Source organism: Corythoichthys intestinalis, chromosome 5 (assembly GCF_030265065.1).
Source record: "Corythoichthys intestinalis isolate RoL2023-P3 chromosome 5, ASM3026506v1, whole genome shotgun sequence".
Classification (NCBI taxonomy): Eukaryota; Metazoa; Chordata; class Actinopteri; order Syngnathiformes; family Syngnathidae; genus Corythoichthys; species Corythoichthys intestinalis.
The window spans coordinates 20399291-20425498 of NC_080399.1; the positions used below are offsets into that span (position 1 = coordinate 20399291).

The 26208-nt window shown below is 38.7% G+C and overlaps 1 protein-coding gene across 5 annotated transcripts in view; it reads left to right on the forward strand.

Annotated features, from left to right (window-relative positions):
- LOC130916739 (A disintegrin and metalloproteinase with thrombospondin motifs 20) overlaps window positions 1-26208 on the forward strand; it is a 301389-nt gene that overhangs the window by 185838 nt on the left and 89343 nt on the right. For all 5 annotated transcript variants that reach the window (XM_057837674.1, XM_057837675.1, XM_057837672.1 and 2 more), the window contains 7 exons: window positions 3367-3462; window positions 9409-9575; window positions 13162-13291; window positions 17057-17183; window positions 21092-21302; window positions 23170-23334; window positions 23450-23620. In XM_057837674.1, coding sequence (XP_057693657.1) covers window positions 3367-3462; window positions 9409-9575; window positions 13162-13291; window positions 17057-17183; window positions 21092-21302; window positions 23170-23334; window positions 23450-23620 — 1067 coding nt within the window. The remainder of the gene's footprint in view (window positions 1-3366; window positions 3463-9408; window positions 9576-13161; window positions 13292-17056; window positions 17184-21091; window positions 21303-23169; window positions 23335-23449; window positions 23621-26208) is intronic.

The following is a 26208-nucleotide window of genomic DNA, read 5'->3' on the forward strand; positions in this document are numbered from 1 at the left end:
ACCTTTTAGTGTACACCCAAATCTTAGAGGGTTCATACTTGGCCCTTACCCTTGATTGAAACTTTTTCATACCTCCTTTAAAAACAAAACACACGTTGATGATGAAAGCCTTTTTGCCGGAGCTAATGACGATCTGATGTTATGTCAGTTGTTGTTTAAATGGGTTCAGATTGTTCAGAATGAGTAGTCAGGCCTTAGCCAAATTTAGGCACCGATCATTTTCTAAAACTGTCAAATGTTCGGATGACAGCCCTGACCTCACTATTTTTAAACAAACCAATGTGATACAGTGCTTCATCCAGGGCCAAATTCTGATTGCATTTAATCTGAGCATCATCAACATCATCATCCCTTGTGTTTATTTTCTTTCCTTTTTTGGTTCGTTAGTGGGGTATGTATGATTTTGTACCCCTTTTGTGCCGTACTAGTGGGCTGCAGCCAGACTCTCTTGGATTGGTTTGTAGCTTTTCTACACGTGTCATTGATTGGCTGACGACCAATTTAAGAGTGCTCGAGGCCTCTCCCTCAAAGTCAGCTGAGATAAGCTCCAACTCACCTGTGATTGACCGATTGAAGACAAAAGGTATTAGAAATTAATAGATGTATGGGCCATTGTCATTTAGTTATTATTGTACATCGCCTACACCTTCCAAAATAAGAGATTCTTAATAAACAAACAAACAAACAAACAAACAAAAAAAAACGTTGAGGTTGGTGTGACTTAAGTGCATGAAATGTAGACCAAGTGCTGCCCCCGTGTGGCTGGAGGTGTAAGTCCACACAGGCATTTTTTCCCTCTCCTTATATTTTGGAACGGAGTGGTAAAAAGCAGACACCACAGTGGTAGTAATGGTGTTTTATTTAAAATTTTAAGAAAAAAGATGAGCTTGTCCTAGTTGACATTTGGCAAGAGGGAGTTAGCGTTCAAACATGGTGGCCAGCCAATCACAGGGAGAGCGCAAACACACTACAAAACATTCACACTAGCATGTGGGGAACGTACAAGCGCTAAGATTTAAACCCAGAAACTTTCGACTCTGAACCAGATGTTGCCTGTTGATTTTTTAATATATTAACTTTTTAAAACATGTTTAATATTTTTCAAATATTCAGTCTAACCAATATCACAATTAAGCCTGTCGCAATATGCAATAATTCCATTTATCGCGCGTTATATAAAAATGAAGATGGTAATTTTCTTGCTGCGATTTATCGCCTCGCGTGCACGTGCGCGCGTGACGCACGCGCTTGCGGCAGATGTGTGGCAGACGTGCTTGACAGCGCTGTTTAAAGTTCAGCTTCCTTGTGCCACTCTGTTTTACTGACTTCTGGGTATGTTCATTTTATACGTTTGAGTTTGAGTGACCGTCATTTAATGGATGGAGGCAGGGCCGAGTGCACTGTCGGCGCACAGCAATGAGCGAGTGGAATGAGGAAGAGGACGAGCCAGTCTGCAAAATGTTTCTGGAGGCTGTTTCAACAAAGATGGCCAATAGAATAAATCTACATGCTCATTTGAAACACTATCATCCTCTCCAGTTTTCACTGCTTAGTAAGAAAACTGCATCGCAACAAGCGGAGCCTCCTCGTCACGTTAATTGACAATTAGAGGTATTCGCTTGATGTGAGAAATACAGACGACACCGCGCAAAATAGCGTTCCCTCATGGAAAGTGAAATCCGCTACATTGCTGAAGAAATGAGACCCTTTTACCTCTGTTAAATGATATTTGATACCTTTGGGAGCCAAATTTTTGTTATTGCTACTTAATTAGTCTATTTTTCTCTGTTGTTGTTGAAATGCAATTACTGTTACTGCAACTTTATACCTATGTGCCTAAATGCTTCAGTTATTAAGTGCAATTTTATTATTTTCTTGAAAAAAGACATTTATTATGTGTTTCTTTGCGGTATTAATACTGTTGTCTTTACTTGATACACTGCCAATGGGATTTCCCATTGGCAGTGTATCAAATACTTGTTCTCCCCACTGTACTTGAAAGAGGCATGGTCTATTGTTTTTAGTTGTGATTTCTTAAAAGGTGTTTTTTAATTTAAAAGTAAACATTTATTGTGTTTAAATGGGTGTACTTGATCTATTAATATATACTGTATTCTCACTGTTTTATTGTAAATCGGTTAAAAGGGGACGGGACTTGATAAGCATATGCTTCTTTCGTCAACCCTTGTCTTTTCTTCGTTTTTTTCGGGTTGCTCATATCACATCTTGCAACTGTCAATGATACCGATGATGATGACAATAAATAAATAAATAAACGCTCAAAAAAAAAGGTTTTTTTTTTTTTTTTTTGGGGGGGGGGCGCAATAATATCGCATATCGCAATAAATTTTGAGATAATTCATCGCCCACTAAAATTTGTTATCGCGACAGGCCTAATCACAATTCATTTTCCGTTTGCCGCATTATTGCTTTTTTATCATTCTTAATTCCTATTTTCACCCAAATTGATGTCATTGTTTCCATATTATCCTCATTAAAATATGAAAACCTATAAATGTCTGGGTGGTTTGAGTTAAAGCTGACACTGCATTTTCATCTGTGTGATTTTGACAAAGATCAGATAACGTTTGATGGTGATTTTATGCAGAAATGTGAGAAATTCCAAAAGGTTCCGATACGTTTTCATACAACTGTATTAATGTATAGCACGCACACCCACGCCCACATACTGTATACATTGTAATTTATAAGTACACGTGTATTTCTAAGCACTTGTAATTTATTTCTTAACTATAATTCTTACAAGAAAATAACTTGAGAAGAAAGTTTATAGCACCAAGTTTCACTTAAAATTCCATATGCGTATCAACATGAGCGGCCTGAAGCCGCCTTTGAAGCGCATTAACTGATTTCACAAGGAACTCCTGTGGGGACTCTTGAACTCTTTCAAATTTTAAATAACAATCGATTTTAAGAAAACATGACCATAGATTTTATTCTTATACATCGTGGAACATAAACAAATAATGGAATAAATGAAATATTGCAGTATATGAACACATAATACAGTCCATGGTATATATTATTCTTTCTGTAGTACCTGCTTGTTCTCCTAGTTATTTTATGGTGGGACAACCGCTTTGGTGTGGTAATTACAGGCCAAAGGTATGTCCAGGGAATAATTACATGTTATTTCACGACCGGGCCTCTGAGACTTCACCAAGCCTTCCTTCAGGTTATTTGAGACTCTGCCTTTTTTTGGCAGTATTTTTCCAAGTGCTTGATTCCCCAGAGGTTGAAAGCGGACATCCCTTTTGGAGCATGGTGAAACTATTAAAAAAAGAAAAAAAAAAGTTCAAAATACGACTGATCCCTTCATGCTTTCTGTCTGTTTTTCCTCTTCAGGCTACAACACAGTGGTCCGCATCCCAGCTGGTGCTACCAACATTGATATTAAGCAGGTCAGCTACTCCGGAAAGCCAGAAGATGACAACTACCTCGGTGAGTCGGAGCCGGGATGTGGTTTTCGAGCAATATATATAATAAATGAAATTTTCTTGGAAGTACTGATCAAAAATTGATGCCGTTGGCTCATTTGTCAATTTATTTAAAGCAGAGCTGGATAAAATACAAAAACAGTTAGGTCACAATCACAACAAATCCTCTTCTATAATGAAGTCCAGTAGAAAGAATTAAATGAAAAAAGAGAAAATATTCTTAAAAAGCTGTAAACGCTTGGGCAAAATGTTATCATTTTGATATTCTTATAAACTTGTCTTAAGAAATGAAGAATGTACTAATTGGAGAAAAACTTTGTACTTCAACTAGAAATGTGGATTTCAGCAGAAACGACACATGACACATTTTTTAATGAATTTTTCTCATAGGAGACAATGGCAACCAAATCATTCCATCTTAAGTTCAAAATGTCGCAAGGATGAAATATTCTTCATGAATTGAGCAGACTACCTTGTGCCTTTAACATTCTTCACTGTCATACAACCGTACAAAAAAACATAGACTTCACTATCACTTGACGGGAAACAGGGCCCGTTGCCACTCCATAGGAGGCCTATTTTAAAAAACTTAAAATTCAGATATTTTCTAAACCAAAGCCGCTAGCGATCTAAAACCAAAACAGGCACCTCCCTTAGTCATATGTGATTTTCCATGAGCAGCAGCATCAAAAAATTCGAAGTCCTTCTCTAATAAAATCCCGATTAATATTTTTTTTTTTTTTATATATACGTATAACAAAACTTGGAAAAAAAAAATTTCTCAGATTCTACGCTAGATGCACAAAAATCACCAAATGCAGAGATAATCACCTATATTTTCAGGATCAATAGCAATATTTAACATATCAGTTTTTGCCTGAAGTCGCAACTTTTTTTTTTATTATGTGCAATTTTGACATCTTTTTAACAGCTAATCAATCACTCAATTTTCACATTAGAAACTTAATATTTGAGGAAAGCATGCAGAATCCTCTTAATTTTACTCAACAAAAGCAAAATTAGCATTTTTCTATATACAATCACAACTTATTTAGGTTGAATTCCGATGTCACTATTGCCTCAGCACGTCTTGCAGCCTACCTGGCCCTCGTTTTTAGATTAAAATGTTACATAAAATAAAACACGTAAAAGCCTTTTTTTTTGTATGGACGCAGAAATGTCTAAAATACTAGTTTTTTTGCCAAAACACGGGCAGTTGGTTGAAAATTACCTTATTATTTGAATTTAAAGTAACGCTATTGTGTATGGATACAGAATCCAACATGGCGGCCATATCAAAACAAAGAGCTTTTTTAAGTTGAAAATTATTGTAAATAAATACACAAATCCTGGAATTTCTATAGATATGAAGCGTCTAGATTCTGGGTTAAAAGCAAAAAAAAAAAAAAAAAAAGCGGGCAATTATGATTAATTTTACGTAAATATTCCAAGCTAAAGTTACACTAATTTTTTTCCCCATTCTTTTCATTTTCTTCATGTTTCAAAGTGCAACCATAGTGATACTTTATATTATAATTACCTTGAATCCTCAACCAAATCACTCTTGAGACACTCCTGCCTGCTTGTATGCAGTAAAACCTTTGTCCTGTTTCCACCTAAATCCGACCTTAGAACGCAGCGTGTATGAGTTTATCGTAGTGAAAGCTGCCAAGGCGCTCTACCTGCCCGGCCCCCTACAGGAAGCCGTGGCGCAATGTCTGTAGGAGCTGTCTCGTCAACTGATAGTGAGGTCTATGCAAAAAAGTTTAACTAACTTCTAAAATTAAGACAATGGATACTTTTTAAAGGTTTTACATATAAAAATCAATATATCCTATGGAAAGAAATGTTTGAAGTTTCAAAAATTGTATTTTTGACTGTTTAATTATAGATGGGACTATTTCTCACGTAAGCAGGCGTGTACGCTTACATTGGATCCCTCTGAGTTAGTTAGGTCAATGCCATTACCCTCTGCAAATGCCCTTTTGTACTGACCTATGAAGTAGAGGAGGAAAGCTGTCAGTGAAGGAGACATAAACTGTTGTCGAAAAGCCACTCTTTAACTGTCTCTTGCCCTTAGTGTATGTGAAGGCAACTTGGATGTGGGAGTAGGGGGTTGGGGGCTGGTCAAGACAAGAAGGGCCGCCGCATGGGAAAGCAAATGGAGTGTCAGCCGCCCGCAAGAAAGATAAATGAGGCGGTGCTAGGTGTTAATTAGACGCATGTGGGTGAAAGCGGATAGCTCTGCACGGAGGCGGGCAAGAAAATGAAGACGTTTTAGTTCAAGTGAGGTTCAGGACTTTCTCCAGTCACACTGTCAGGAAACACATGTGGCTGATAAAAACATATGGTGGCTGTTTGCAACGCCGTGTCACGTTTGTCCTGCCAGCTGATTCAATAAGCGCAAAATGGCTGGATTTACACTGTAGTTCGAAGTGCACAATTCAAGTTAATTCAGATACTCCAAGATTTTTTATTATGAGTTTAGACAGTAATGGAAGTATTTTGAGTTGTTTTGAGGGGATAGCAAATTTACTCTACTTCACAAGCTTCTCACAGTCTGTATTGCATTTAAATGTCATTTCTTTTGTGTTGACCCTTTAAAAATTATGTAAAATTTATGATAAAGAACACATTTTATCCCACTGAGCATCCCTCGATTCGTATTGCTACTTCATATAGAAAATGAGGAAAAGTAATTGTTAGCGGTCCTGAATAGGGTTGGGCATCGAAAATCGATGGGATCGGGGACTAACACTCTGGTTCTTTCGGAACCGTTTCGTATTTTTATATTTCAATTCCAAGTCTCGATGCCCTGACCGCTGACCGGAAAAAATAGCTGCCGAACTCCACGAAGAAGAAGCCACATTAAGACTAATTCCAATATGAGCAAATCATATGAAGTGGCTAACTTAGCTTAGCACAAAAACGTGTTGCTTTGCTTCACATAAATGACTACAAAGTAACAGAATAAACACACCGAAATGATATCAGACCATCTCTTAAAACGTGCAAACTTAGTTGTTGTTTTTTTTTTTTTTTTTTATCAAGGGTTCTCAACAATGTGTTTTGCAGAGGAATTGTGTAGCATCTGTACACCTCAAGGATTCTTTTCTAACTAATTTTCTTTTTGCCCGCTGCTTCCAGTAGGTCACCACTAGGGGAAGCCAAGTGCACATAGCAAAACCAAAGAAAAACTGTAGAGTCTGGAGTTACAATAGTGACTTCATCTTGTGGACGGATAAAAAATATATCAGTTTATAAAAGAAATCAAACTTAAAAAGTAGTCAACTTAAGATGAAGGGACAAAATACTCCCCGTCTGATATGTCAGCCCTTAAAACTAACTTGTAAAAATACCACCTAAAACAATCGATGCAATACAAAAAATGCCTGCAGCATAAGACACTCTAAAACATAGGCAAAAGAATATGTGTAAATGTTTTCTCTGTGAGCTTTTGAAAATTAACATTTTTGTGAAAGTGTACTCCTGTGGAAATAAAATTCATCAAATTCAAGTTGAAATACTTATATTTATAAACAAGTTAAAAATAACCCTGTGATAAATTAATAGCAAAGGTAATTGAAAGTTCATATCATTTAAAGAATAATCGAGAAGTTATGAAATTAATATAAACTATGCAATTTCTTTGACCCTGCCTATTAGCAGAATCAAAATCGATACTCGTTCAGAACCGGAACTGAAATGTGGAATCAGAACCGGAAACGTTCAAATTCAAACGATGCCCAACCCAAGTCCTGATCAACAATGATAATCAATGGGAAAAAAACTTGACAAAGATAAATTTTGAGTGGATTTGAGAAGGACAGACACTGATTCAGTTTTAACATTCCTAATAATCTAATTTGCAACGTGATACTGAAAATACAATGATGATAACAGAAAAAGTACTTGCAATGGATGATGTCATGAAGATAAGGCCTTATGTGGTAGCCTCCAGTAAGTATAGGTACTGTGTTTAGATACTATATATTTCTTTCATGCAGTACTGTGGTAACTTGCAGGGTTCCTGCGGGTCCTTAAAAAGTCTTAAAATGTCTCGAACTTAAAACTCAGATAATAAAGGTCTTAAATTTATTGAAAAATGATATTAGTTTTCCAGACGATGTGTTTAATGCCAGGGAAATCACTGTGGTGTGCCGTAAAACTTTTAATGGTGTGAATTTGTTTTATTAATGGCCGTGCACTCAATACGAGAGTTTGGAATTAATATACTCAATGATATACGGTAATTGTCCGCAACTTCGGCGTATGTCAGCAGTAAAAATAATAATAATAGTAATAAAAATGGATAGAAAATGGTTTATTTCAGAGGTGGTTGGCCCATGGTGAAAATAGCAACAGTGCCTGATTTAAAGTAGGGATGTGACAATATATCGAAAAATTGATATGTATCGCAGAATTTTGTTGCTCAAAAGGTTTTCTATCTGCTCTCACTGGCTGTCATTGAGGGCGCTAGATATCCAATTAATTTCGAGCAGATTGGACGTCTAGCGCCGTCAATGGCACTGAAACCAGAGCATTCATAGTCTTTAGTGGGCATTTACAGGTCACCTACTGTTCATTTCAGGGCTTTTACAGGTTACTTTCTGTTAATGTTGAGTCACTTCTGATTCATTTGCGAACATTCATGACTCACTTCCTTTTCAGTAATGCAAAATCAATAGGAAGTGACCGAAAATCAACAGGGAATGACTTGAAATGCCCCAAAATGAGCTCATGGCCTGACATTGGCTGCCACTGATAGCCGTAGATGTCCAATCCAGTTGAAGTGGGAGTGATGGCAGCGAATGAACATTTGTTCATTTGCTGCCACCCTTGTGCTAGTGTTAAACTTATTCCAATTTATGGCAGAAGGATAAATATAGTTTGTTTTTCTATTCATTATTTGTTTTGTAGAATATCCTCGAATAATTTCCTGACCCACCTAGTGATAATCGTTGTATCGCCATATCGTGAAATCATTATATCGTGAGCGTCGTATCAAAAATCGTATGGTGTCGTATCGTGAGGTACCAATGGCTCCCACCCCAAGCGCAAAATCTGCCAAAAGACTTTTGTTAGAGACAAATGGGTGTCAAATCCGTCAAGTTGTACATGATTGGAGAAAAACACCATCTGTCTGTGGCTGCAGCTCTGTGTTTACAGTAAATTTGTATTTTTTTTTCATCGGAAATTGTTGCAACATGTTTTGGTCTTAAATTATATGTTTAAGGTGCTAAAAATGTATTAAAAAGCATTAAATTTGTCAAGAACCATGACTTGATTTTCAACTTTTGAGTTTAAAAATGATGAGTCAATGCAATACGGTGCTTTTTCTTTTTTTTTTTTTTTTTTTCAACAAAAAGAAAAATATGTTTGAGGCTGGAACAGATTAACGTAATTTAATGATAATTGGTAGAATTCTGTAACAGTGAATTGGATTTCAAGCTTAGTCACGGAACAAATTAAGGTACCATTTTACTTGTTTGCTCATGTTTTGCACAGTTGCGGCACATCGTTTCAAACCAACAATCATCGCTGGGCTAAAGATGACTAGCTTTGTGCTCAAATAACGTGCAAAGTAGAATGTAAACAAAGTGGAAGGAGTTCATCACTCGCAACATTTTGGCTTGCAGACATTGTAATTAACTGCATGCTTCATGGAACCGTTGTGGAAAGAAACTCGTGGTGGTGTTTACTTGCTACAGTGTTGAACTATGTGTGTTGTTTTCTCATTTCGCGGTCATTGTTTGCACTGCAGCGTCAATTACTGCCGAGTGTCACACAATCTTGACTCCCAATAGAGGCTATCTTTGACCGCCAGTGTCTCCACGTGTTGCATGTGTGGTTTTGAAGAACAATGAGCTGAAAACAGACTGGCTGTTTTCAATAGTGCAATATTTCTCTGGCTTATCCACTAAAGAGTTGTCGCCCTCCCCTCCCCTAGCATTATCTGACAGCAAGTCAAACTTCCTGCTGAATGGGAACTTTGTGGTGGCCGTGTTCAAGAGGGAAATCACCTTCAAGGGAACGGTCATCGAGTACAGTGGCTCTAACACCAAAGTGGAGCGTATCAACTGCACTGATCGAATTGAAGAGGAGCTCGTACTACAGGTAGAAAACATTATTACAAGAATTTCCGATAAGCATTTTGCTTCGGTTTACAGCAGCGTAAAACATTTCTGTGTCCTAAAATTGGCTGGCAACCTGTCCAGGTTGCACCCATTCATCTTGGATAGTGCAAACGTAATTAGGACAAATGGTATACCGTATTTTTCGGACTATAAGTCGCACCTGAGTATAAGTCGCACCAGCCATAAAATGCCCAACGAAGAGGAAAAAAAAACATATATAAGTCGCACCGGGGTATAAGTCGCATTTTTGGGGGAAATTTACTTGATTAAATCCAACACATTGAACAGATATGTCATCTTGAAGGGCAATTTAATATAAAAATACAATAGAGAACAACATGCTGAATAAGTGTACAGTATGATGTTACATGATTCATGAACAACGAAATGCGAATATACTGTCCTCACCAGGACCCTACGGCTATACAGCGAGCTAAACTCCCAAATGACGATGCTGGACGTCCGTATAATTTGCTAAACTTGTTTTGGCCGTCGTTATGACACCATCATTTGAAGAGTGAAACTAAAAATAGAAACAATACAAATCAATTTCGTCCTCCATACCAAACAGGTTCGCATCAACGTAAATAAATGATAATTAGCTGCTATTACAGCAATGACACAAACGGTTAGGATGTGTTTGTTAGCATTAGCACATCATTCAAACAACCATACAACTGGCTCTAAGTGTCCGATCGTGGGTGGAAAACACACAACAACAGAAAAGATGATACACACAGGCGTTGCCTCTGTAGAGGTATTTTACAAGCATAAACAATGAACGTAGGTTCGCAGCCGTGTTTCTCTCTCTCTCTCTCTCTCTCTCTCTCTCTCTCTCTCTCTCTCTCTCTCTCTCTCTCTCTCTCTCTTCACCCCCCACTCGCTCAGACACTGCGTCCGTCTTCTTCTGGCATGTGAGCGCTCTTCTTCGCGTAAACAAGTGCGAATGCGCCCCCACTTGGGCGTGAAAGCGCCACAAACCAAAAGCATACATTTCAATATAAAAAAGTCAATGATACAATTGAACACACATTGCCAAAGGCAGAACGCGAACGTGGCCATAGGTATTAAGAGTTATTCAGATAAGTACAGCATAAAGAACATGCTAACAAGTTTACCAAACCATCAGTGTCACTACAAAACACCAAAATAACATGTGAAATGATGTCATAATGTGTTAATAATTTCACACATAAGTCGCTCCTGAGTAAAAGTCACACACCCAGACAAACTATGAAAAAAACTGCGACTTATAGTCCGAAAAATATGGTACTATAGAAATAGTTGGCTGGATGGACAGATAGAAGGATGGATGTTTCTGTATTGCTGCTGTAAAAAAAGATCCTGAAATGTTGAAATCACACCCTTTGTTGATCAAGCTCAACCAAATTATAATATGTTGAAATCAGGAATGCTGTTACTTCTGTGATTTCACTTCTTTCATTTAAATGAAGTTCAACTTCTAACCCTGCAGGTTAAAAACATTAAGATGAATTCAGGGGTGAAAGTGGCTAGAATTTCTTGCCGGAACTCCCTGACAAAAAGGTCGCCACAGAGCCAGATATACTCTTTATTTTATTTTATTTTATTTTATTTTATTTATTTATTTATTTATTTGGGGGGGGGGCTGTCAAACCTCCTAAAACCACAGAAATGGTGGGGGAAACAGGTTTTACACATACATTAAGCTCCTGCATTACACTTACTGTAACAAGGCATACACTGCTGGCCAAAAGTACTGGCACCGCTGCAATTCTGTCAGATAATGCTCAATTTCTCCAAGAAAATGATTGCAATTACAAACGCTTTGATAGAAATGTCTTCATTTATTTTGCTTGCAATGAAAAAACACAAACGACAAAATGACAAAAAAAAAAAAAAAAAATCATTCTCATTTTACACAAAACTCCAAAAATGGGCCGGACAAAAGTATTGGCACCCTCAGCGTAATACTTTGTAGCACAACCTTTAGACAAAATAACTGCGAACAAGCGCTTCCGGTATCCATCAATGAGATTCTTACAATGCTATGCTGAAATTTTAGACCATTCTTCTTTGGGCAACTGCTCCAGGTCTCTGAGATGCGAAGGGTGCCTTCTCCAAACTGCCATTTTCAGATCTCTCCACAGGTGTTCTATGGGATTCAGGTCTGGACTCATTGCTGGCCACTTTAGAAGTCTCCAGCGCTTTCTCTCAAACCATTTTCGAGTGCTTTTTGAAGTGTGTTTTGGGTCATTGTCCTGCTGGAAGACCCATGACCTCTGAGGGAGACCCAGATTTCTCACACTGGGCCCTACATTATGCTGCAAAATTTGTTGGTAGTCTTCAGACTTCATAATGCCATGAACATGGTCAAGCAGTCCAGCGCCAGAGCAAGCACAGCAACCCCAAAACATCAAGGAACCTCTGCCATGTTTGACTGTGGGGACCGTGTTCTTTTCTTTGAAGGCCTCGTTTTTTCCCCTGTAAACTAACTCTATGTTGATGCCTCTTCCCAAAAAGCTCTACTTTTGTCGCATCTGACTAGTGAACATTCTTCCAAAACATTTTTGGCTTTCTCGGGTAAGTTTTGGCAAATTCCAGCCTGGCTTTTTTATGTCTCTGGGTCAGAAATGGGGTCTTCCTGGGTATCCCACCATAGAGTCACTTTTTATTCAGATGCCGACGGATAGTACAGGTTGACACTGTTGTACCCTTGGACTGCAGGAAAGCTTGAACTTCTTTTGATGTTAGTCAAGTTTCTTTATCCACCATCCGCACAATCTTTCGTTTAAATCTCTCGTCATTTTTTTCTTTTCTAGGGAGGTTAGCTACAGTGCCGTTGGCTTTACACTTATTGATGACACTGCGCAAGGTAGACACAGGAACATTTAGGTCTTTGGAGATGGACTTGTAGCCTTGAGATTGCCCATGCTTCCTCACAATTTTGCTTCTCAATTCCTCAGACAGTTCTTTGGTCTTATTTCTTTTCTCCATGCTCAATGTGGTACACACAAGGACAGAGGGGAGAGGTTGAGTCAACTTTAATCCATTTTAACTGGCTGCACGTGTGATTTAGTTATTGCCACCACTTGTTATGTGCCACAAGTAAGTAACAGGTGCTATAAATTACATAAATTAGAGAAGCATCACATGATTTTTCAAAGGGTTCCAATACTTTTGTCCGGCCCATTTTTGGAGTTTTTTGTAAAATGATCACTGACATGTATTGCTAGTCCGAAAAAGGAGTCGAAAGCCTGCCGTTACCAAAGATAAACGAACTACAAACAGAGAAAACAGGGATCCACTGTACACATTAAATTGTTTCTTTTATAGAAATCTCGATGTGTAAACTAGACTGTCTAATGAGCCATTTATTTGTATATACTACCATAGAGTCAGCTTGTCAAATCCGCATAAAGCTAAACTGCACTGCTTCATTGAAGACTGCTAGATTGAATGTTCCCCTCTTGTTTATCAACACTTCGTAACTGATATCTGTTTTAAAGGTTGAATTTCTGTGCAGACAAAATAAAAAAAAAACAGATCATTTTTTGCGACCTTGACTCTCCCTGTCATTATTGCAGGTCTTATGTGTGGGAAACCTTTACAACCCGGATGTCCGCTATTCCTTCAACATACCCATCGAGAAGCACAGAGAGCAGTTTGTCTGGGATCCCTCGGGCCCTTGGCTGGAGTGCAACCGCATTTGTCAGGGTACAACTTCAACTTGATGTTTTTACCCCTTTCCATCTTTGTGGTTGTGCAAAGTATACACAATAGGGCTGTTAAGGAAATCCAACTTGTTTGAATGCAAAAATATCATCTTTGAAGGAGTATAATTATTCATTATCTCTGCCAAGTGCAAAAGCACAAAGGCGAGCTGCATTGTTTCGCCATTTATTTGTTGGTTAGTGTTATGCCAAAATAATAACACAACTGATTTCAATGAGATTTCGTGGAGGAATAGCACGAATGCTGAGAAATAACTGTGGGAATACTGTGATTTCTAAAAATCACTCAAGTGGTTGAGTTAAATGTTAAATCCTGGTGTCATTCTTCACGAACTGGAAGTCAGCCTAATGAATGCCCCGATAAACAAAAAAATACTATGAATTTAGAAATTAGTTTTACAGTGCTGGCCAAAAGTATTGGCACCCCTGCAATTCTGTCTGATAATGCTCAATTTCTCCCAGAAAATGTTTGCAATTACAAATGCTTTGGTAGTAATATCTTCATTTATTAAAAAACACAAAAGAGAATGAAAAAACAATCATTATCATTTTACAAAAAACTCCAAAAATGGGCCAGACAAAAGTATTGGCACCCTCAGCCTAATACTTGGTAGCACAACCTTTAGACAAAATAACTGCGAACAAGCGCTTCCGGTATCCATCAATGAGTTTCTTACAATGCTCTGCTAAAATTTTATACCATTCTTCTTTGGCCAACTGCTCCAGGTCTCTGAGATTTGAAGGGTGCCTTCTCCAAACTGCCGTTTTCAGATCTCTCCACAGGTGTTCTATGGCAGGGGTCCCCAACCTTTTTTGCACCACGGACTGGTTTGCTCCCAAAGCTTTTGTGGCGGTGAAAAAAGCCCTGTTTTATATTCAGTTGGACTCTAAATGTTATCCAATGGTGCTAAAAAAACTACATTATAAACATACATGTGCAACACGAAAATGGTGTAAATTAATGCTTGACAACACGTTGAAGTCGGTAAGTGAGATAGCTATGTGCAGTTGTTGTGTGCAGCTAACATGGTAAACGTAAGTTAATATTCCTTTCTTTAAAGAAAGTTTGTAGTGTGTACTTTGGAATCGCTGCATTCGCGGCCATTTTTAACGGTAAGCGCATGCCAAATTTGTCAGAACGCCGGCAACGTGCGGCAGAAAAATACAGCAAATATAAAATAACATTTGTTTTTAGCCCCGGCGTGTTAAGTGCAGGGAAAATACAACTCATCCGCTGAATCAGTGGGAGGCCTGAACTTGTTTCGTTGAGAAGAGATGGTCCCGAGATGGGAGAGTGAGAGAAGCCCGCTTTGCAAAGATACGATGTTGGAAATTGTTGCACAGTTTTTAGTGCTCTCCTAGCGATGTCAGGATATTCCGAAATGACTTTAATCCAGAACCTCGGTAGAGTTGTTGTCTCAAATGTACGTTTAAGGTCGCCGTGATCTGCGATCTCTATAAGCTGATATTCCTGTTGCACAGACATACTCGACTCACTCGGTTTATTCACATACGGGTCACGAATACACTCCTTCGCAGTTCGTGGGTCTTTAGTGATTGGGAAGTAGCATAGATTCTGTTTTCTTCGAGGTTGTAGGCTCATCGTCTGGCTCGTCAAGTTCCCTTTTTCCCGTAAAAAATTTGTCCAAAGATATCTGTTTTTCAGTCATTCTAGTGTGGGGGCTAATTATTTCCGGGAAAAAAATTTGATGCGCGACGACCTGCGTCATACGTTATTATCGAGGCCAAGCGCACATAGATATACAAAACAAAATGTACTGCTAACAGTCCATCAATGCATTTCTATGACGGCCTCCTATCCTGTAGTTGTATATCTAGAGTAGACAGGGATATTGGTGTGTTAAGCGGCACAGGCCAAAGTCAATCGGCCAGAATGCAGTTGTTAATAAATTATTTATTATTTCTGCGCGGCCCGGTACCAAATGCGCCATGGACCAGTAACGGTCCGCGGCCCGGTCGTTGGGGACCCCTGTTCTATGGGATTCAGGTCTGGACTCATTGCTGGCCACTTTAGAAGTCTCCAGCGCTTTCTCTCAATCATTTTCTAGTGCTTTTTGAAGTGTGTTTTGGGTCCTGCTGGAAGACCCATGACCTCTGAGGGAGACCCAGCTTTCTCACACTGGGTCTTAAATTATGCCACAAAATTTGTTGGTAGTCTTCAGACTTCATAATTCCTTGCACAAAGTCAAGCAGTCCAGTGCCAAAGGTAGCAAAGCAACCCCAAAACATCAGGGAACCTCCGCCATGTTTGACTGTGGGGACCATGTTCTTTTCTTTGACGGCCCGTTTTTTTCCCCCTGTAAACTCTATGGTGGTGCCTTTTCCCAGAAAACTCAAATATTCTTCCAAAACATTTTTGGCTTTGTCAGGTAAGTTTTGGCAAACTGCAGCCTGGCTTTTTTATGTCTCTGGGTAAGGAGTTTTCCTCGGTATCCTACCATTGAGTCCCTTTTCATTCAGACGCCGACGGATAGTACGGTTTGACACTGTTGTACTCTCGGACTGCAGGACAGCTTGAACGTGTGTTTGGATGTTAGTCGAGGTTCTTTATCCACCATCCGCACAATCTTTTTATTGAAATCTCTTGTCAATTTTTCTTTTTCGTCCACATCTAGGGAGGTTAGCCACAGAGCCATGGGCTTGACACCTATTGATGACACTGCACACGGTAGACACAGGGACATACAGGTCTTTGGAGATGGACTTGTAGCCTTGAGATTGCTCATTCTTCCTCACAATTTTGCTTCTCAAGTCTTCTTTCTTTTCTCCATGCTCAATGTGGTACACACAAGGACACAGGATAGATGTTGAGTCAACTTTAATCCATTTTAACTGGCTGCAAGTGTGATTTAGTTATTGCCACTAATGTGCCACAGGTAAGTATCGTTTTTTTCATTCCAAGCAAAATAAATGAAGATATTACTACCAAAGCATTTGTAATTGCAATAATTTTTTGGGGGAGAAATTGAGCATTATCTGACAGAATTGCAGGGGTGCCAATACCTTTGTCCAGCACTGTAGTTAGACGTAATGCCAAATAATTTGGATTTTTAATAATTTTGGGGTGCATCTCTATGTCCTACAAAAATATATCTGCCTTGCACTGATCAAGAAACTGAAACACATTTAGAAGCAAAACAACACATTTTTAAGTTGACTTTTTAAAACAGCTAGTTTGGATCACTATAAGGATATTTTCATGAATGAAATTTTTTTCTTGTTGGTGAAATTTCAGTAGTTTTGTTGCAATGCTGTGGCCCGCAAAAAAATGGATGGTAGGCCCCAAATGGCCCGCATGCTGCAATTTGAACACCATTCCCATAAAGTGTCTTAATTGCAGAGAAAATAAGTGCACAGATTAAAGTGTCTAAACAGATAAGTGTCACTTAAAAATAACAATAGTTTTTAAGAAATGATCCCTCTATACCTCCTCTGATTGACCCTACTCTGACCCGAGTCACTAGCATCGCTCGCCACTTTTGCTGAACCTCAAAGCCGTAAGCCTATCAAAATTTCCTTTTAAAGGCTTATTAGTCAGTCTCCCCTTGGGTCAAAGTTCCCTGGGGGACCTGGTAAAGAGATGTAATTATAAGGTGTGATACTGACAAGAACCGTCAAGGGCCAAGGCTGATAGATGAATTTTAGGTGAAGGTATGTGATTATTTAGTCACCGATTTTGAGATTCGGTGTTTGATTTGTGCAAGTTTTTGTGCATTCACACGTGCAGGTGAACGGCGGCGGAAGGCAGCTTGTGTGCGGAAGAGCGATCACCTCGAGGTTTCAGACCAGAGATGTGAACATTTACCTCGACCCGTCACTATCACTGAGTCCTGCAACAACGACTGTGAAGTTAGGTGAGATAGGCATTCTATGTTAAACTAAATCGAGGTGATTCATTTAGACCAGTTGTTCTCAAACTGTTATGTTACTGTCCCACCACATTATTTTTAAACAAGAATAAAATAAAATGCTTGTCTTCAACAAATGCTTCATTGAGTGAGTCCACTCAAATCCACTCAAGCTGTTCTCTTAGACACAGTGAGTTCCTACAGCAACTGTTTAACAAGTTAAACGATGATTGACACATGCGGCACTTTTGAAGTCCGCTTCCCTGGCAAGTTCAAACATTAAACGTCTGTCAATCATCGTTGACTTTAATAAGCAACTCCAGTGCCCTCACTGCCTGACCAACAGAGAGCGGCTGAGGGAGCGAGAGTGAGACTACGCGATTGACTTGGGACAGCTCATCTGTATTTTTTCTTTATTAATTGAAAAAAAATTTGCGATGGACTGAGGGCGCGAAGTAGTGAGGGATCACTGTACATAAATACTGTACATATGCAGTTACTCTGCTCAAATATAGTAAGATAAATAACTATTACAGTGGTACCTCGACCTACGATCGCATGGACATATAATCCTTTCGATATATGACATAAAATTTGACTTGTCATTTCTCTCAACATATGACGGCATGCTCGAAATACGACTATTTATGACAGGGTCGCAATTGTATTGTTTTCCCGCAAGACGGACGCACGGCAGATTTTCTTCTGAGAGAAATTAACATGGCTCCCAAGAAGGTCAGTGCAGGTGGTGAAAAAAAGGAAAAAGGTGACACTTACCATTAAAATTAAGAAGGAAATGATAGAAAAATATGAGCGTGGTTCAAGTGAACTGGCTCGACAATATGGCCGGAATATGTGTTTGATCTCGAAGATCCTCAAGCAGATGTGCCCTCATGTACTCCTCCTCTGACTTCTGTGAACTTCTATAGGTTATAGGTTAAGGTGACAATAAAAAGACTTTTTTAAATTTCCGATTTATTATTAATATTATTAATATTGTAACATCGGCAAGAAAGTCGCCAGCTTCGTGGGTTTCTTAATCATTTATGTCAGAACTTGTGTAAAACAACGCGGCTACTGTCCGCCCTAGACGACACCAACAACAACATTAAAAAAGTACAAACTTCCCACTCTTTAGCACCTCACTCACGCTTATGTCAGTCACACGGCGCGTTAGGTTCAGGAACAGCATGCAAAACACAACCGTCACATTAGAACCTGATTCGTTACATTATTATTATATTATTATTACGATTTGTATTTATAACTTATTTATTTTGCTATGTGTAATTGCTTTTTGTAATTGTACCTGCAGTATTTATTAAGGATTTAGCATAGGTTTTTGGGCTGTGCAACAATTTATCGAATTATAATATATCTTATGGGAAAATCCCACTTGACATACGATCATTTCGACTTACAAACCAGTTCCTGGAACGAATTAAATTCGTATGTAGAGGTACCACTGCACTTAATTATAATTAAATGATATTGCACATGAAAGTTTTATATGGATTGTACATAAATGCATAAATGTTTGAATAATAACAGTAGAATATACTTTAAACTTTAATATAAGTAATATAATTAGCAAATGTTTGGTAGTTTTAAAAAAGAATTGACCTAAATATTTATGACCTGTTTAACTCAAATGAAATATAACACTTATCTATCAAGGCTTGAGATGAGCTGTGCTTCGACAAACAACATGACTGCAAACAAGGTGGAGTTAAAATGCATTTTTTAAAATTTGGTCACTATGTCATTAAAAGCACTCTAGTTACTAATTTACTACAAGGGTGACCCAAAAAGATGCGTACCCATGAAAATTTCAATTGTGACTTTGATTAAAAAGCTATTTATTTCAAATTACAACCACACATTATTCAGTTTATGGAAGACCATTCACCAGAGTTTCAGCTATTTCTGTCAATTTTTAGTCAATTTATGGCTTTCCCAAGATGTGTTCCAAATGTCCACCATTCCGTTGCAAGCAAACCTGTACTCGTCTGACAAAGTTGTCAATCACTTTTACACACTCCTCTTTCGGGGTGGCTCTTATTTTTGCTGTGATGGCAGTTTTCAGTTCCTCAATTTTTTGTGGATTTCCCTGGTATACATTGTCTTTGAGGAAACCCCACAGATAAAAATCTGGGGGGTTAAGATCTGGTGAGTGCGGGGCCCATTCCACATCGCATCTTCTGCTTATGAGTCTCTCTTCGAACCTCTGCCTCAACCAAGCAATGGTTTCGTTGGCTGTATGAGGTGGTGCCCCGTCTTGCTGAAACCATTGTGAAGCTCTCACAACCCTTCCCAACCCGAAAGAGGAGTGTGTAAAAGTGATTGACAACTTTGTCAGACGAGTACAGGTTTGCTTGCAACGGAATGGTGGACATTTGGAACACATCTTGGGAAAGCCATAAATTGACTAAAAATTGACAGAAATAGCTGAAACTCTGGTGAATGGTCTTCCATAAACTGAATAATGTGTGGTTGTAATTTGAAATAAATAGCTTTTTAATCAAAGTCACAATTGAAATTTTCATGGGTACGCATCTTTTTGGGTCACCCTCTTATTACTTCTAGGAAAAAACTGAGTATGCTTTTTTCATATTGTTTTCCTTAGGACAAGAAAGTGAAATTCAATCACACAGTTTAACGGCACTTGACAAGTCATACAACATAATACTAGGGCTGTCAAACGATTAAAAATTTTAATCGAGTTAATTACAGCTTAAAAATTAATTAATCGTAATTAATCGCAATTAATCGCAATTCAAACCATCTCTAAAATATGCCATATTTTTATGTAAATTATTGTTAGAATGGAAAGATAAGACACACGACGGATATATACATACAACATACTGTACATCAGTACTGTATTTGTTTATTGTAACAATAAATCCACATATGGCATTATTAACATTCTTTCTGTTAAAGTGATCCACGGATAGAAAGACTTGTAGTTCTTAAACGATAAATGTTATAGTTACGAGTTATAGTAATTTTATATTAAAACCCCTCTTCATGTTTTCGTTTTAATAACATTTGTAAAATGTTCAATCAAAAGTAGAGTTAATATAAAAATAAGAAGAATAAAAATAACAATAATAAAAATAGAGTGAAAAGTTTTACGTGTATTTTGCATAGCTATTTTGATATGGAATGCCAGTTCATTTTGCATTCTTGTTTAACTGTGTGTCAGAATAGGGCCTCATTACTATAGACTGAAGTGCTTTTCTTTTTGTGAACATTATTTTTTATTTTTGGGAGATAAGAATATTATTTATGTTGTGCTTTCACTAAACAATACTTATGTTTGTTGTGAAGGAGTTGCCGAAGCTTATGCCAATAAACGGCGCGGTCCAAAGAACGCCTGTGTCCACTCGCCTTTACTGTATAACATATAATGGGAAAACCCATTGGCAGTGTATCAAATACTTGTTCTCCCCACTGTATCTGTACATATCTTACCCAAAATACAACAAGAGACACATAATTGCCACTAAAAGAAAGAAAACTTACCGATATATGTGTGGAGCACAAATAGCAATTTGCATTGCATTGTGAACACAGCATAAACGTCTCACATCTACTAATTCTCCGACGTTTAGAAGAAATAACATGAGTATGGAACGGCGCTGCCCCCAAGCGGCCGGTGGCATTCTCTTCACTCTTAATGTCCATAAACGGCCTCATTGTAATCTGTTTGAGGCAATATGCCAGCGGGTCATTCATTGCATGCGTTAATTGCGTCAAATATTTTAACGTGATTAATTTTAAAAATTACTTAATGCCCATTAACGCGATAATTTTGACAGCCCTACATAATACATTTGTGTTATGTCTTGCATTCAAATTTGTGTTTCTGTCTCAGTTACCATTTTGGTATTTCTAATAATTTCCTACAGGTGGCATGTTGCCGGGAAGAGTGAATGTTCAGCAAAGTGCGGTGCAGGTTACCGCAGCCTGGACATACAGTGCATGAAGTACAACCTGATGAAGAGGCAAAGCGAAAGAGTGGAGGCCTCTGCCTGTGTCGACGTGGTCAAACCTGCAACTCGAGAGAGTTGCCATGGCGATTGTCTTCTCAAGAGCTGGCAATACAGTTCATGGTCACAGGTAGTCTACACTCAAGTCTAGTAGAAAAAAGAGGGGAATTTTAAATTAAAGCACAACACTCTTTCTTACATTTACAGTGAGCACTCGTTTTTCATGGTTAATGGGGACCAGAACCCGCCGCCATAAGTGAAAAACCGCAAAGTAGCGCCCCCCCCCCCCAGTTATTTTTTTGGTGTGTTCAATGTACAGTGGTACCTCGACATACGATTGCTTCGACACACAATCTTTTAGCCATCCGACGTAAAATTTGACTCGGCATTTGTTCCTACATCCGATGACATGCTCGAAATACGACGACATGACAGCACCACAGACGAACACACGGGCGGATTTTCTTGTGTAAGAAATCAACACAGGTTTCAAAAAGGTAGGTACAAGTGGTGAAACAAGGAAAAAGGTGACGCTTGCCTTCTAAATGAAGATGCAAATTACAGAGAAATATGAGCGTGGGGTGTGCGTCTGTGAACTGGCTCAACAATACATCTCCACGCTCCTCCGACAACCACTGTTTGCCAGTCTTTATAAGTTAAGCTGACAATTATTATCGTGGTAACATCGCCAAATAAATTGCCACCTTCGTCACGTTTTTATCATTCATTTCACAACTTATCCAACACAAAACGCCTACCGCAGTTGACGGTGTTCTTAAGAAAACATTAAAAATTAAAATAAACTCAAGCTCACCGCTCCCTCTCTCTGTCACGTTCGCCACGCGGTGCATTCAGGTACAGCAAAAAATTGTTATTATTATTTTTTTTATTCTGATCGTTATTTACAATTTATTTGTTTTGCTATGTGTAATTGCCATTTGTAATAGTACCAGCAGTATTTATTAAGGATTTAATGTAGCGTTTTTGCCTGTGGAATGAATTAATGGAATTTTAAGGTATTCCTATGGGAAAATCCTGCTCGCCATATGACCATTTCGACTTACAAACAAGGTCCTGGAACGAATTAACTTCGTATGTAGAGATACCACTGTATTTATTCAGATTCAGCATTGGAAAGAGATACATACAAGACATGTTTTTTCTCTTTTTTTCCCCCAAAGTATCATTTAAAAACTTAACGAATTAACCTAGCGAATTATTTTGAAACAAGAATAAAGTAGAAAAATGCTTGGCTTTATTAAATGCTTCATTGAGTGAGTCCACTCAAATCCGCTCAAGCTGCTTACTTACACACAATGAGGTGCCACAGCTACTGTTTAACAAGTTAAACAATGATTGATGTATGCTTTGAAGTTTCGGCTTCCATGCGTCTCTGGCAAGATCAGACCTTAATGTCTGTCAATCATCGTTAACTTTAATAAGCAACTCCAGTGCACTGCCTGACCAAGAAAAGCGGCAGGAGCGACAGTGAGAGACTGTGGTCGGATTGGGACAGCTCTATAAAATCCTGCATTTATTTATTTATTTTTAATTGGAAAAAAAAAAAAAACGTCATGGATCAAGAGCGCGAAGTTTGAAGCACAAAGTAGCGAGGGATCACTGTATTTGGTGTTAGTTTAGCATCAACGCCGATAGTACCCTTCAGAATTGTGTGCATTGCCAGTTAATATTCACTGATGGCCACACAAACTCAAGAGTACAGTCACAACTGGAAGTCCTGGAGCATAATGACAAAGACTAATTTAATATTATTTTAATGTGCCATGCATTTATTTAAACTTCCATTATTATGTAAGAAAAAAACAGTGGCATTTACATCATTTCGCTTTGAAAGAAAGGTTCAAGTAAAATTATATGAACTACCAACATTATTGATGGACTTAAAACACTATAACTCGAATCATTAATAGCTGTAACTGTGTGTCTGTTTTATTAAATACCCAAAAAAGGTGATTTTTCTTGTGTTATTTTCACAGTGCTCCAAGACGTGTGGACGAGGGAGTCGAAATCGAGAGTCGTACTGCATGAACAATCTTGGCCGGCGACTGGTAGACAGTGAGTGTAGTGAATACCAGAGAGTGGTCATGGAAGCCTGCAATGACCAGCCGTGTCCTAAGTGGACTGTCAGCGAGTGGAGTGAGGTGGGGAAGTCGCCATTTGGCACACTTACGAGGTCAGCTGGAACGTTTTCATTGACACATACTAAGGTTGATTCTTCTCCCTCTTCCACCATCATGGCATCACACTGAAATCTAGTGCCAGGTCACTTGTGGTAAAGGGAAGAAGCACAGGCAGGTTTCGTGCATTGGTGCGGCCCGGGAAGAAAAGCTGAGTGAGCATTTGTGCGACTCGTCAAGCAAGCCTCCCTCAGTCGGGACCTGTGAGCTGCCTGAATGCGCATCCTGGCAGGTTGGCGCGTGGGGAGCGGTGAGGAAACACACATTCAGTACACACACATACATAGGTTAGATGCAGTCCAACTGACACAGTCAGTGCGTAGACACGTGCAAAGCTTGTCTGGGGAAATGGGTTTCATGTGTGGCTTGCAGTTTCATGGCCCTTTCAAACTGTCTGCGTTTGGACCACAACTGTGCACACATACAGACATGGGTCCCACTTTATACTATGTCATTTATTGTCAAAGTGTAGGCAAACATATGCTTTTGTTTGATCTTCTTTTATATATGGCGGAAAACACATACAAGGCTGAAAAAGCAGTTTCTGCTCTTCTTTAAAATAAATTGCTGTATTTTAAGCCAAAAGAACTGTTGTGTTTGATAGAACAATATGTCACATAACAGTTTCATGGCGCATTAAGCCCCCAAACTATTTTTAATTTGTCCGTTTTACCCTGGAGACCCTCGTTTACAGACACAGCACAACCGCTTTTGTTTCAACCCAGCCATAAAAAGTGTCAGGTTTGCGAGCAGGCCGGTCGTGTGTGGACCCAAGTGCAGGGAAAGGGAAGCGAGGCAAAAAGGTGGTGCAAAAATGTTTTAATTAAGGCCAACAAAAAACAAAGTACAAACTAAAACCGAGGTGATCCCAAAAAACACAGTAGCAAACGAAACTCAGGTTACTAACAAAGGCTGGGTATCAAAAACTTACTGAGGCAGAGAAACACGAGGGCTGTGATGTAGGAACAGGCAAGAATTGACGCTAGCATGAACAAAGACATTGACATTGACAGAGACTCTGACATTGACAATGACGCAACAAGGAGTGACAAGAAACTGGGTGCTTATATACATGCACGCAGGCAAGGGGTAACGAGACAACGAGGAACAGCTGGGTAACACAGTAGGATGCAGATTGCAGGATACACTAGGAGAAGGCACAACAGGTGAAATCAATGGGCAATCACAGAGACAAGTCACATTAGGAGAAAACCAACACAAAACCTAACAAAAAGAAGGTCTATCATTTTTATCTTAGAATCATTAATTGTTGTCTAATGTTTATTATAATTATTATATTAATAACATTTATTTTTAAAAAATGACTTGAAAAAAATGATTCACCCCGATATCTACCTCATAACTATCGCTTTATTGTATTTTTTCTATTACTGTTGCATTTTCCCCGATAGATGATAAATAATCGTAGCCTGGAACTCTAGACTCACTGCTGTTCCAGCTATAGAGTCTGGGACTCATCTCCTTATTGGCCTCTCGAGTCGGAACGAAATTGTCCGTGTAATCAGATTCGTTTATTTGCGTGACGTGTTCTTAACGAGCAACGTCACTCTTGAGCGTCGGAAGTCATCTCCACAACCACACAGATTGCGAACGGGAGAGCCGAAAATATCTTCCTATTTGCGGTAAATTCACTTTTAAATGACCAAAAACACACTGAATCGCTAAAACCAACATTCTGTCTCACGCTAGCCATGTTGAATAAACTTCTCCGTTCTCCACTCTCCTCATATGTTTACGTCCTCGCGCTAGAGTTTCTTGTCGCTTTCTCAACTTTACATCCATCCGCCTGTCGCTGATTGGTCTGCTCCGCTGTCTGTTTGCTGTGGCTTGCTCCGCCCTGGGAATTTGATCCGCGGAACAGTCGCCAGACTCTATAGCTGGAACAGGGGTGAGTCTGGAGTTCCAGGCTAAAATAATTGATCCAAATAAAGAAAATTTTGGAAAAAAAAAAAGGGTTTAAAAGGGTTCATATTTGAAAAAGAAACTCTCAACCACTCCTTGATGTCTGCAATTTCTGCATTGCGACCCTTGTTACAGTAAATTACCGTGCTTCACCCGCAAAGTCCCCAAAAAGTCCAGCTGTGGCCATTCACAGCTGTGTCTTGACATGTTACACAGCATTGTGGATCGAAACAAGGTAAGTACGCGATAATATCTCGTGAAAGTTATGGTGTCTTTAATTATGCTTTCTCATGCTCTCACCTCGAGTTAGGGTTTAGGAGGTTGTTTTTTTTTTTGTTTTTTTTTTTAAATGGCCTCTTGTTTAAAATTTTTCCTCCCCCAGAAAATTGAGATTTTAAGCTTTCCAATGATGTACTGTGTCACACATGCAAATAGGACAATTTTGAAATTTGGCCAAATTGGGGGTCTCAGAGCGGAACTTCAAGTCACCTGAGTGTTTTCCGCCGTATATAAAGGCCCTACTCCAATACCAATGCTGTGTTGTGCTGCGCAATTTTGTCTGAATATAAATAGTTGTTAAGACAATTTTAAAATACTAAACCCTTTATTGCCAAATGTATCACATTTGATATTCCTAAAATTTCATGATTTTGAGACTGATTCAGAATTTTGACATTTCTTTTTGAAAAAAAAAAAAAAAAAATGATGGATGCAAGTCAACACATGCCTCTGCAGGTTCCATGAGAAAAAAAATGGATTTAGCAAGGGTTCTAGATATCAGAGCGCTTATTACACTTATTCATTTAGACTTTTCTTTTTACAAATTAAAAAAAAAAAAAAAAAAAAAAAAAAAAAAGGTTTTATTAGGACTTTTTTTTTTTTCAATTTTGGGATTCTCTGATAATTGCTTCATGT